The 14,201-nt window shown below is 38.6% G+C and overlaps 1 protein-coding gene across 3 annotated transcripts in view; it reads right to left on the reverse strand.

Moving 5' to 3' along the window:
* LOC137240473 (nitric oxide synthase-like) overlaps positions 1–14,201 on the reverse strand; it is a 336,236-nt gene that overhangs the window by 173,888 nt on the left and 148,147 nt on the right. For all 3 annotated transcript variants that reach the window (XM_067766786.1, XM_067766785.1, XM_067766787.1), the window contains exon 5: positions 3,126–3,217. In XM_067766786.1, the coding sequence (XP_067622887.1) occupies positions 3,126–3,217 (92 nt within the window). The remainder of the gene's footprint in view (positions 1–3,125; positions 3,218–14,201) is intronic.

The following is a 14,201-nucleotide window of genomic DNA, read 5'->3' on the forward strand; positions in this document are numbered from 1 at the left end:
GTTTTTTCAAATACATTACGCACGTTTTATTGTAAAAAGATGCGAATCAAAAATTTCATATTTTGAGGTGGTCCATCGAACAATAAAATTCAGCCCCTTCTAATAAGTCACAAATGTTTTATCAGAAAAATTTGCAATACTAACGGATCCCATCACTCCATGGAGCTTTTTAGGAACCTAGAGATTCTGCCAATAAGACACATATACTACTATAAGACTTTAAAAATATTTTTCATTCGATGCGGTTATTTACATAGCCTAGCTTCTGATAATTATAATCTTAGGATAAACACTCATGGTTTAGTGGTTATCCCTGCGTACAGAACACCTCATTTTGGTAACTTCTTCACCATAGTCTCTTGTAAATTGTTCAATGCTCTGCCTGCTAATATACGACTCATTATAAATTTGGAAATATTCTTACAAAACAAAAAAACCCTATCTTATAGAGTTTTCACATAATGATATCATAAATTTGCTGGATCCTGTAACTTAATTTGTCCCTGAATTAAAAAGATTTTGTTATTTTGCCATATACATACATACTCATTTTAATGCTTTTTAAGTGCGATTGTAACCCCGCACATTAGATTTAATAATTTACATATTGTAGCATTCAACACTATTATATCATATTTTACAGAATGCTTTACCTTTTTTCTTATATTTCAATCTAAATGATGTTAACTTAAGTTACTATGTTACGGTGGAAGAAAAAGTTAATAAACCATAACCATAATCATTTCGTGATAACCCAAAAGAACCATCTAGTGAGATTTTGATCACATACATATATAGAATTCTTAAAAGGTCAAAAGTGACCACCATATCCGTCTTTGAATCTCATTTTTACTAAACCAAAAGGTTGGATTACTTCTCTTAACAATTAAATGAGCAATTTGTTTTTTGCTTAAATATAGTCGAAAAATGTGTACACGATAAACCACTTTACCCTAATTCCTTGCTCTTACAAGACAAAGACTAGCCTATGTAGGTAGCGTTGGTCTTAAAACCTTCGTTATTGAATTAACGTGAAAGAAAAAGCTTCTCAGTGAAAACTGGTCAGCCTTGCGGATGCCTTCTTTTTGTAGCAGTGCTTTGTTTCTCACTTTTATGAGGAGTATTTCGGGCTCACTGTGCAAATTATGCTCTGGCGACATAAGAAGTCATCCCGTGGCAGCTCTATGAGCATTTTTTGACAGGCTTGCAGCTTCATCTCGTGTGTATTTGAAGCTCGGTGACTATATAGAGGAGTCGTACCATAAAAGCGGCTGGTCAATTGCTTTTAGGTAGCTTTTAGCTTTTCGTTGTCTTTCCGTAGAGCTGCCACCGAGAAACTAGAGGATTTTGTTACTGCTCTGAACTTTAAATACAATTGCAGCGGCCTGCTCGCCAAAATGCAGATGTCACTCCCAGTATTTTTTCTGCCATGCCATCAGTAGCGTAATACCATTGACGTGCATGCCCAATCTTGCCGACTTATACTTTGTACACGTTGCAAATAAGGTCGTCTAGTAGTTGGTCGTTGATAGTGCCAAGTTAGTGAAGCGAAACAACCATAGGACCATAGACCATGTTGTTAATTTTATTAATGGAGGGGCCAATATCACGCAGTCATGGGCGTAGGAAACAATGAAAACTCCTTCGCTTGGGAAAGGGAGCTTCGATATGTAAAAATTAAACAAAAGTAGGGATAAGACACTTCTTCTTCAGATAATTTTCGGTCCACCTTTTGAGATTAGGCGGAAAGCTAGATCATTTCAAGTCTTGCAGAAACGAGCAGGGATTGACGGTGTCAAAAGCTTTTGACAAGTCTAGCGCTACGAGTACTGTTATGTGGTGGGGTTCTTGGTTAAATCTGCAAATCATTTGTGTGTGTTGGTGGCGTTTAGCGTGGTGAAAATTCTATGTGATTTTCGAAAGCCATGTTGATCATTGGAGAGTCGCAGGTTTGCATTGAAGTATCTTGGCTACTGGCGATAGGAGAGACATCTCACGATGTGAGTATCCTTCGTAAGCTGCTTACTCAGGATATATGGTGCGGTACTACCTTCACCATTTGCCATTTCTGTGGAATGACGAAAATGAACAGAGACAGGATGAGGACCAGCGCTTGGTAACTAAAAAATCAAAATGCAATAACTAATCCCGCCAATTTGTAGGAAAAAAGGACGAATTGGAAGAGAAACTTGGCCTAAAACTCCTCGGTGGTATACCACGCCAAGTATTTTTTAAGGCGAAAGATCAAGTATAGTGGATGCAATTTAATAATAATTTAAGTTACTCCGAGCTTTGTAGCTATCGATCTCGATCTATTAACCACGTTAAAATATATCGAACTAGGAGAATATGGAAAATCGAACCTTTTTTAATGGGACTTCAGGCCAGCCTGAATACAATCTGCGGGTGTATAATTTGAGCTAAAATTTTGAAAGGGGGTGGCACCGCCCCTTGTATGGTGTGAATTTGTACCTTCTACTCTTCCGACAAAATTCTTCATATGTACATCACTTACAATGAGAAAGTTGTTGTTACGTACAAGACATTAACCAAACCGACACGTATCGTTGGCTTTAGCGAGGAAAAGTTTCTTTCGGAAGAAGAGTTACCGGGTACCTTGATATTTATCTGGAGCGTATCTGATCTATATACGCCTAAGGACTATCAAACGCCCAAAGCTTTTGGGAACTCTCCATACCGCTACTACTACAACAACCAAAACCAAATAACAAAACGTCTAATGTGCACGATCCCATAATCTTAACCTAAAAGTGAACATAAGATACACATTGAATTGCTAAAATTTCGCACATAACCCTCACAGTCAAATTTAAACTTGCAAACTTTGCTACTTAAGCCATATAAATGCCAAATCCATAAACGAACTTTAACTTTATCTACCAAAATTAAAGATCAATGCGAAAAGGTAACTAAAGTCGACTAGTCGAAGCTTCGAATTTCTTAAGCATTGCACGAATGAATGCATAGAATTTTATCTAGAATTATGAATAGAAAAAGTACGGTCGAGAAGAATTATGAAAAAAAAAACGCAAGGAAAAAACTGAAAATAATATTCAAGTACATGTCGGTACAAAGGTATGTTTGTTTTTGTTCAGTTTGCTCACCTGAGATTTCCTTTGTTGGTTGCATATTTAATGTGATTGCAAATAGCTTCGAACATGCCGCTCGTTGTGGTGACGTAACGACAATCGAATACCTGCAAATGAAAAACAAACACATAAAAGAATATAAGAAAATGACAAGTGAAATGCAAAATTTAAGGAGGGAAAGCTTTCAATTTTCAAAGCCCAAAGGAATATCACATTGATGATGGATATGAACCGTTATAGTAATTTTATCAAGAATAATAATAATTTGCATTAAGAATGAAATATCCGTGAGTGATGAAGCTTAGGTATTTTAAATAGCAACGAAAATAAGGTTTTCGAACCCTAATGCGAAATAACATAGGTCGAGTAGCTTTCTTGGAAAAAACTGTTTTAGCTGTTTTAGTTAAATTTGACTCGAGTTTAACCTTAACACTTTGGTCGATAAGATAAAGGTCAGTTAAGCAGTTTGAGCGAGGCTGTATTTAAAGTTAAGCTACGTTTTAAATTCAATTCAGTTTAAGCACCCAAAATGGCAGAAAGCTTAAATTCGCACTGAAAAGCCGGCCATGGGAATAAGAATTTGGGCGGGATGATTTATAGGAATAGACTATGGAAAATTCGGATGTGCTGGAAATGCCCTTCGGACCATTCGGAAAAGCTTTCCTTGAGACACAAAGCCATCATCCGGTTAGTTTTCTAACTCCGTATCACCCTTAATTCTCATGGGAACGCTCTGGATCTTAGAGTCTTTAGAAACGGAGTTCCTGGTATTTTTGTTGATATTAATTGTGTTTAGCAGATGTCGCTGTTGGATTTCATTTTACACATACGGCTAATGGCCAAGCGACCACATCTACGTTTTTTCGAATAAGTCGGTTTCTCAAAGGTAGCGCGTCCAAGCCAAAGTCAAGAAACTAGACAAATTTCCTAGCTCACAAATTGAGTCAGACATTTATATGGATCTATCTGGCTCAAATCATTTTTTTGCAAAGTTCTTTATGTAGCTTCGGATCATTACGACTTGGTATTAGAGCTGGAAAGTCATCGATCGCTTTATTTATTATTTTCGATATTGAAGTTATAATTTTCTAAGTACTTTTCTATTTAGCGGAGTTACTCAGAGTTTTTCCTCAATTAGAAATAGTCATATTTGCAGCATCTCCTTGCAGCTGGGCTGTTTTCTTAATACGGGAAAGTGTTGGACCTAAACCCGACCAGAGAGATCGGCACTGCTGAGTTTGTCGGAAAAATATATATTTAGTGCCGTCACAGTCTTGTCATCATGTCTTTTGCTAAGGATGTTTGCACCGCACAAGATGTTAAGTGGTAACCTACAACACTCCTCCATCTGTTGCTCGCGCCAAGTGACACGTCCAGCTTTATACCTGCTTCCTACAACTACAATATGTGTAGTTCACGGAGGAGCAATTCAGAGTACCAACTCCTTCCATCGCCTAACCTTTTCCAGCACAGGCTTTCGTGTGAGACAAGATCATCTGGTCCTGGTCCCTCGCACCATGCACAACCTACTTCATTATTGAAGATATACTACATCGACATCGGCAAAATGCGCTTCTTCCACAGCAAAGGTCGTGGCCGAAGTAATGAAGACGGCAATAACAATGTATCACATCGTGTAGTACAATCTTTTTGACCCCAACACTGGCTGCAGCGACCATATTTTATAGCGTCAAGGAAAAACTATCCGCTTATGCTATGGCGAACACGTAATAAAAAATAGAATTGAATCTGTAACCCGCTATCCGAGACAATATTGCCTCAATATAAGTGCATTACCAAGAGGGGAAAATCTCAATCTGGCATTCCAATTTTCCAGCTGGTGCGGGAAGATCCTTGCAGAACAAGTCGGTGGTAAGACGTTCAGTGTGGCAAATGGGGGCTCCCAGTAGTGTCGTAAGAAATTGTCAAACTTCGCCAGATATCTAGACCGTTACTTGCATCTGACCTCTTACTCATATTACTCCTATCTGGACGACCGGTAAGCGTCAAGTGTGAAATTCTTATAAGGTCTGTACAACTTCTTGTACAGTGAGGAAATGTCATGCCGAAATTTCGCCAATCAGCATATCCTAGGGACAGCTGCTTGATAGAGCTTTGCCTTCCAGACGTGCATGGACATTTCCATGAGCACTAGGATGAGATTCGGCCCCACTTAACAGTCAGCAACCATAATTTTCTTTAAAAAGTCGTGCTCGGTAAGTTTTATTACTAGAGTTGCATTTCATGCAGGTTAAACTCTTACTTGTCCAGAGTCAACGCCGTGTGTCCAACATGCGGTGTGTCTTCTCACGACATTAGCCATAAATTATTATGTAATGCGGAATAGAGGACCTGCTTAAACTTGAAGTTTATTTAGACTTTCTTTTTAGACAATTTTGATCAATTATTGAATGATTTTAAAGGGGTTCTTTCAGGCAGCGGTCCCTACACGGCATTGGTCGTTGGTTGTCAGATGTCACTCGGCGCAAATACAGTCGGGAAGGTGAAAATAGCAGTATAAATTTTTGAAATACTTCATTGGTTATATTTCGCCTCTTTAATTAATTTACTCTAATTAGTTAATTGTATGTGGTATAACGAAAAATGTGTATACCAAATCCAAAAACATTTTCGAAAAAAATTTATAACCATCTGAATTTTTACTTAGAGCATTGTGAATTCATACAAGTGAAAAATCTTTCTATTCTTCCATTGCCATACCTACCTGTCAAATAATTGCTGTCGCGAATGGCCAGAGAATGGAAGAAACGTTTGTTTTTTGTTCGCGGTTAAGAAATTGAAGTTCTCTGAATTGCTCATTTGTGTTTCAAACCAACTTTTGTTTCAAATGTATCCACAAAAAATGAGACTACAAATTAATATTAATTTTTAAAATATTGTTAATAGATAAAATATGAGCAGTCAGTTATGCAAACAGCCGTCTTAAAAATTTTTTGGAAAACACTATTGAACAAATGATTTAAGTAATCGAAGAGTGATTTAACAGGTGATCCAGGCTGTTTACTATTGTCTTTCTTTTCAAACATTCGCCACTTGTATGAATTCACAATGACTTAGAGTTTTCTTGAAGTCTCTCATGATTCGCCTTGATTTTGGGCTAATTTTCAAGAAAATAATTAATAATATTTTGTTTGTAAATTTCACTTCTTTTCCTGTTCACATATGAATGTAAGTACAAATGTGCAAATAGAGTACAGGCAAAGCAGTGAATTAGAAATTCATATAAAATAATATACCAACAAGTAAGGAAGGCTAAGTTCGGGTGTAACCGAAAATTACATACTCAGCTGAGAGCTTTGGAGACAAAATAAGGGAAAATCACCATTTAGCAAAATGAACCTAGGGTAACCCTGGAATGTGTTTGTATGACATGTGTGTCAAATGAAAGGTGTTAATGATTATTTAAAAAGTAGTGGGCCTTAGTTCTATAGGTGGACGCCTTTTGGAGATATCGCAATAAGGGTGGACCAGGGGTGACTCTAGAATGTGTTTGTACGATATGGGTATCAAATTAAAGGTTAATGAGGATTTTAAAAGGGAGTGGTGGTAGTTGTATATGTGAAGGCGTTTTCGAGATATCGACCAAAATGTGAACCAGGGTGACCCCAGAACATCTGTGGGGTTCCGCTAATTTTTTTATATATATCATACCACGAACTGTATTCCTGCCAAGATTCCAAGGGCTTTTGATTTCGCCCTGCATAACTTTTTCATTTTCTTCTACTTAATATGGTAGATGTCACACCCATTTTACAAAATTTTTTCTAAAGTTATATTTTGCGTCAATAAACCAATCCAATTACCATGTTTCATCTCTTTTTTCACATTTGGTACAGAATTATGGCATTGTTTTCATTTTTCATAATTTTCGATATCGGAAAAGTGGGCGTGGTCATAGTCGGATTTCGGCCATATTTTACACCAACATAAAGTGACTTCAGATAAGTACGTGAACTAAGTTTAGTTAAGATATATCGTTTTTTGCGCAAGTCATCGTGTTAAAGGCCGAGCGGAAGGACAGACGGTCGACTGTGTATAACAACTGGGCGTGGCTTCAACCGATTTCGCTCATTTTCACAGAAAACAGTTATCATCATACAATCTATGTCCATACCAAATTTCAGAAGGATTGGTAAATTTTTGTTCGACTTATGGCATTAAAAGTATTCTAGACGAATTAAATGAAAAGGGGCGGATTTACACCTATTTTGAAATTTTCTTTTATCTTTGTACATATTTTGTTGCACCATATCATTACTGGAGTCGAATGTTGGCATAATTTACTTTTATACTGTAAAGATATTAAATTTTTTGTTAAAATTTGACTTTAAAAAAAAATTTTTTTAAAGTGAGCGTGTTCGGCATCCGATTTCGCTTATCCTTATTTAGCACACATATAGTAATAGGGGTAACGTGTCTACCAAATTTCATCATGATATCTTCAACGACTGCCAAATTACAGCTTGCAAAACTTTTAAATTACCTTCTTTTAAAAGTGGGCGGTGCCACGCCCGTTGTCCAAAATTCTTCTAATTTTCTATTTTGCGTCATAAGGTCAACGCAGCTACCAAGTTTCATCGCTTTATCCGTCTTTGGTAATGACTTATCGCACTTTTCGATATCGAAAAAGTCGGCGTGGTTGTAGGCCGATTTCGTTCATTTTAAATAGCGATCTGAGATGAGCGCCCAGGAACCTACATACCAAATTTCATCAACATACCTCAAAATTTACTCAAGTTATCATGTTTACAGACGGACGGACGGACGGATATGGCTAAATGAATTTCTTTTTTAACCCAGATCATTTTGAGTTATAGAAGTCTATATCTATCCCGATTAGTTTATGCCGTTACGGATTACCGTTATCCGAACAAAGTTAATATACTCTGTGAGCTCTGCTCAGCTGAGTATAAAAAGAACTTAGAGCTTTTGGCAATTTTGAAGTACATTATGCCATTGTTGTGCATTGGTATGCTCATTTTGGCTTTAAAGTATAAGGCTGACGACGGCAGAGTGCTAGCTATAAGCTATGCCAGACGACAAGCTATTTATAATTAATATGTATTATAAAGTTTGACACATTTCTGTCACTAGGGCAGCTTTTACAATTTTCCAAAGGAGATCATTTGCATATGTTTCTTTCTTTATATTACATCAGCCTAACGCTTTGATTTGTTTTCAGGCGACTCTTTCCCCAAGGTTTCATTTCATCTTATTAGCCGTGACGTCTGACACAATTTTTTTGTACAATTTTCGCTTGACTTCTTTGCACATTACTACATAAATAAATTTGAATATGTTATTTTAGGTGCTCCCACTTTTTTCAATTCGTAACGAGTTTTGTTAAGCCAATTTTCAAAAAAATTTACATCGAATTAGAACTAGCGAATACTTAAATAAATTGTAGTAAGCATCACAATGAGAGTTAAGGGTCTTAGAGGGAGTGGGAGAAGGAGTGGAAGTGGCAAAGTTCGAGCCAGATAAAGTTTGCCGACCTCGGTAGTATAAATATAATTCTAAAAAGGTAGTGAATCTACTAATTTCGCAAAGTTCTTACCCCAGTATACATGCCTGCAGCGAATCGCACTAGTTGCAAACTAGCGCAGAACTATCTCAGAGTACTATTTCTAGTACTGTCACACTTTTAACATTGTGGTGTCCTACGAAATTGCAAATGGCCCCCTTTGCAGACGTTTTGACGCGTTCTTCCCTAGTTCTGCCGTAGGTGCTTCTGAAATAACCGTAGCCTTTGATTAATTTAAATACTTTTAGCTCGGACTTCAGCGCTGTCGGTACAAGCGTGGTTACCAACTGTCCTGTTTAGCATTATATTAACACTAGTTTTCGGAGGCATTCATTAACAATGTAGTGCGAACATGTCATATTGCGCGACTGTAGGCAAGTCATTTATATTCGGCTGTCGCTTTTGATTTTTTTTTTCACCTTCTGCTGCTTGATTTGTTAAAAATTCATTGGGTTACAAATTTCGTTGTATTTATAAGTCTGTTGGAGGTGTTCATACATATATGCCAGAATAAGAAATTAATGTGAGTGATGTATATTGCAACGATTTTCCGTCATCCCTTGTCAAACTTGTTTTCGAGATAAACCGGTTTCGGCGTTGTGCCATCATCAGTGTCGATTCTCGTTCCGTGAGCTTTTCTCAGATAAAAGTATAAAAATCAGATATACGTGATTGCAGGGATGAGCTTATTAATGTGCCAATATTATGGAAAGTCCTTTAATCCAGTGTACTGAGATGGACTAATTCGCCCAAAATCTGCTTTACAAAAGCCAACAAAAGCTTTTTTGGAACTCTGCTTTGGAGATCAAATTGATACTATCACTTTCTGAAGTTGCCCTACAAAAAATGCCCTTATCATTCAGAACACTGCTAAGCGAAACAACGCTTGAAATTGGAGAAGTATATGTGTATGTATGAGTTGTAGTCTTACTCAAGCCTAATTCTTGGTTTTCATTGGGCCAAAATGATTGACATCAAAAACTTTCTCTTTGACCAACGAGTCAAATATGATCAAAGGCTTTTCCACATAGCTGACTCGAAGTCGATAAAGCAGTGTGTGGCCAAAACCCAAGCTATAATTTTGTGTTTATTACAAATGAAGTTTAATTAAATTGTCACTTTGCCGTTTCAATTGATATGGCCAAGTTTGTGGGCAAATTTAACCTGTAAAAACCAACCCTAAAAGTACATTGAATTCACAGAGAGCAGGGCCCGTATCATTTTCCATGTTTCTGTTTTGGTTTCTGCAGGAAACCGCCTAGATCTAAAAAAGTCAGCGTCATTTTTTTCGAAGCAGCTCGACATTCCTCATAGTACCAGCTGTTTTCGAGGGACTAAACAGAGATAAATGATTGGCCACATCGTCTGGTCGAAGATTTCTCTCATTGGGAGTGCCGAGTAGAGTAATCATTAGCTGGGTTTTTCATAAACAGCTTTTCGACGGCAAAGTTCGTGTAATTGTGTACCCTTTCTTTTCTGCAGACAGGAATATATGTATCTTGGCTGCCTTAAGGAAGTAGTCTGGTTCGATATTTAGACCTGCGCACATCCAGGACTCTGCAATTATACCTGCGGTCGAGCACCACACAGCCAAGTTGCTTGGTGTACCTTTTTATGCTGGAACTTGGTACTGAAAATTACCGTATTACGAGCTGAAGCAAAGTCAGTCAGCCTCACCCCACTCATAGTTGTTACGCGTTTCTTGCTCACCCTGGTGTTAAAGTAGCCCAGCATAATTTCAATATGTTAATGTATTTTCTAGTTCTCATAGAAGAAAGTCTTATCCTTGTGGCATATAAACGTTATATAGAAAAACGTCGCCTTAATACGGATCGCGGCGAGAAGTTCGTGAACGTAAGCGGCGAAGTTTCTTTACAACCACAAAACCAACATCTTGTCTCCGAACTGTGTGTCTTTATACTCACTTGAGCAGAGCTCACAGAGTATATAAAGTTTGATTGGATAACGGTTGGTTGTACATATATAAAGGAATCGAGATATATATAGACTTCCATATATCAAAATAATCAGGATCGAAAAAAAAACTTGATTGAGCCATGTCCGTCCATCCGTCCGTCCGTCCGTCCGTTATCACGATAACTTGAGTAAATTTTGAGGTATCTTGATTGTTGGATATTAATACCAAATTGCATACAATATGAACACCGTGTAATATACTATCCGAACACTTCCTATTGATTGACATTTGCTAATATGTGTGTAATATGTATATGTGAAGAAGAATAATAAAAATCACCCCATTTTGTCTACAACCAAACCAACGTGAACATTGCAGTGGCGACGAGGAAAAAAACGAAAAAAGAAAAAAAGCTAAAATTGGACTTAAAATTTTATTTAAACTAAGAAAACGGGAGAAAACCCAATTCAAGTGTTCGAAATATGACTGGAGGGGCAGCAATGACGGCAACCACCACCAAAATGATTTATACTCCGAATATCGTGGAGTTTTCGGTAGCAGACAATTGGCGAATATGGCGGGAAAGGTTGGAGTTGCACTTGTTAGAAATTGAGTGCACGAAAGAAACGGGGAAGATTTCGGCCCTACTGAGAAATATTAGGGGGGAAGTATACGGAATTTTGCATAGCGTTTGCAGCCCGAAGCTTCCCAGCGAAAAAACGTACGAGGAGTTGTGCACAATTTTGGAGCGTCATTTTACTCCTCCCGTCATTTTATTTCATGAAAGACGTAAATTTTACGCCGCAAGAAGAGCCGACACTGAAACGGTAGCAGCATGGTACGCACAAGTTAAAAAATTGGCGTTGCAATGCAAATTCGGGGCGGCCCTAGAAAAAATCATTCTAGATAAATGTGTCGTTGAGCTGCCAGAAAAAATTTTCGAGAAATTTTGCGAAGAGGACGAAGAGATAACGATAGAAAAGGCGCTAAGGAAGGCGTTGGTTATGGAGTCGAAGATTTCTCAGCAATTAGCTGTAAAAAATGAGGTTAATTTTGTGAAGTCACAAGTGCAAAATTCCCGCAACTACAACAACAACAACGACAACAGCAGCAACAGTCCAGGCAGGCGTAGCGGAAAAAGAACCGGTGCGAATTCCAGCAGCAAAAACAACAACGTTGGAAGTATGAAGAAGACACCATGTGCGCATTGTGGTTGGAAAAATCACCAATCAAGCAAATGCAGATATCGTAATAGCGTGTGCCACTCCTGCAACAAGGTGGGCCATTTGGCGAATGTATGCCAGGTTAATAAAAACAACGTACAATTTGTAAATGTAAAAGAAGATTATGATACTTTCGACTCTGTTTTTAATATTTCACATATAGATCGGAGAGAAGGTGGTAACCAGTACGAAGTTGCAATCGAAGTAGGTGGTTATCAGCTTGTCGTCCTGTGCGATACGGGTGCGCCGTGTTTCTTGATGTCAATCAAAATTTTTGATAAATTTTTCGATCGCAAATGGCTGCGGAAATGCTCAACCTCATACACGGGATACGGTGGTGAATTGGTCGATGTTATCGGTGAGTTTCTTACTACAGTTCGTTATAGAGAGCGGAGTGTAAACGGAAAATTTATAGTGACCAACACAAATCGACCAACCTTGTTAGGACGAGATTTTTTGCGTAGTTTTGGTTTTGAGTTGAAAGTGCGTAGTTCGGTTACCGAGCCTAATAACGTTAATTATGTAGAGCCGTATAATAGAGTTTTGGACCAGTTGAAAAGCGAATATGCTGAAGTTTTCAGTCGCGAGTTGGGCAAGTGTAATTTAACCGTAGTCAAGTTACAGGTGGAAAGAGGGTGCAACCCGGTATTTTGCAAGCCTAGAGCAGTTCCACTGGCTTGGCGTGAGTCCATTGAAAAGCAATTAGCAGATTTAGTCGGAAAGGGTGTTTTGATACCAGTTGATAGTGCCGATTGGGGTACGCCGTTGGTCCCCATATTAAAGCAGAACGGTCAAATAAGAATTTGTGGGGATTACAAAACTACCGTAAACCGTTTCCTTAAAGATTTTAAGTACCAATTACCCCGGATAGACCAAATTTTTGCGTCAATGCAGGGTGGGAAACTTTTTCCTAAGCTAGATATGTCTAATGCGTACAATCAGCTAGTCCTGGATGAAGAGTCACAAAAGATTTGTACTTGGAGCACGCATAAAGGTATTTTTAAGATGACGCGGTTGCCGTTTGGCATAAAAACCGCGGCGGCCATTTTTCAGAAAACTATAGAGGGTCTGTTAAGAGGTATGCCGAATGTACTTTGTTACCTCGACGATATTACCGTTACCGGCAAAGACTTCGCAGAACATGTTCTGACTCTTAAACGCGTATTGGGGAAACTTCAGGCGGCAGGATTGCGACTAAATGTTGACAAATGCGAGTTTTTTAAAAGTAAAATTTCATATTTAGGTTTCGATATTGACGCGGACGGTTTAAAAGAAAATAAAGAATGCGTGCAATGCGTTCTCGACGCCCCGAAACCTAATTCGGTGCCTCAATTACGCGCTTTTATTGGTTTGGTGAACTACCATTCAAGGTTTATACCCAATTTCGCACAGAAGATGGTTCCGCTATATAAGCTTTTACAGAAAAACGTTCCCTTTATTTGGAACAAGAAGTGTCAAGAAGCGTACGATACGCTAAAGACAGAGATCGGGTCAGATAAAGTGCTGGTGCATTTTAATCCTAAGTTGCCAATTATTTTGACCACAGATGCCTGTAACACCGCGGTAGCAGGCGTGTTATCGCACGTATATGACAGCGGAGTGAGGAGACCCATAGCTTTTATTTCGCGGGCTTTAAACAGGGCTGAACTAAACTACAGTGCTATGGAAAAGGAAGCCCTAGCTATTGTTTTTAGTGTGACCAAGTTAAGACAATACTTGCTGGGAGTATCATTTACGTTGGAAACAGACCATAGACCGTTGCTTACATTGTTTGGCGAGAATAAGGGTATTCCGTCCATAGCTGCGGCCAGAATACAGCGCTGGGCGTTGATATTATCAGGATTTGACTATAAAATTAAATGCGTCAAGGGGTCTATTAATTACGCAGATAATTTATCGCGAATTTCGCAAACGAGTGTTTCAGCGGTGTCATCAGAGTCAACTTTTATTAATTATTGTAGTTCAGCGGAGTTAAATTACAAACAGGTGGCAATTGAGACACGGCGAGACCCGGTGCTGTCAAAAGTGATGCAAAGTGTTCAAGAGGGTACGGTTTCAGGTTTAAAAGGCAAAGAGTTTGAGGCATTTCGGACAAAAGGGATAGAGCTAAGTGTTGAGGCAGGGTGCGTTTTATGGGGTTACAGGACGGTAATACCAAAAAAGTTGCAGAAGCAAATTCTGGAATCCTTTCATCGGTCACACCTTGGCATCGTAAAGACGAAAGCGTTGGTTCGCTCGTATATATGGTGGCCGCGTATAGATAATGACGTGGAGGCTCTTATAAAGTCTTGCCAATCGTGTCAATCAGTACTGTCCAGTCCTGAAAAAAGTAGTTTGATGCCCTGGGCGGCAGCGGAGTCGGCATGGCAGCGTATACACGTGGATTTTGCGGGACCAGTGCGAGG

Source organism: Eurosta solidaginis, chromosome 2, assembly GCF_040869045.1.
Source record: "Eurosta solidaginis isolate ZX-2024a chromosome 2, ASM4086904v1, whole genome shotgun sequence".
NCBI lineage: Eukaryota > Metazoa > Arthropoda > Insecta > Diptera > Tephritidae > Eurosta > Eurosta solidaginis.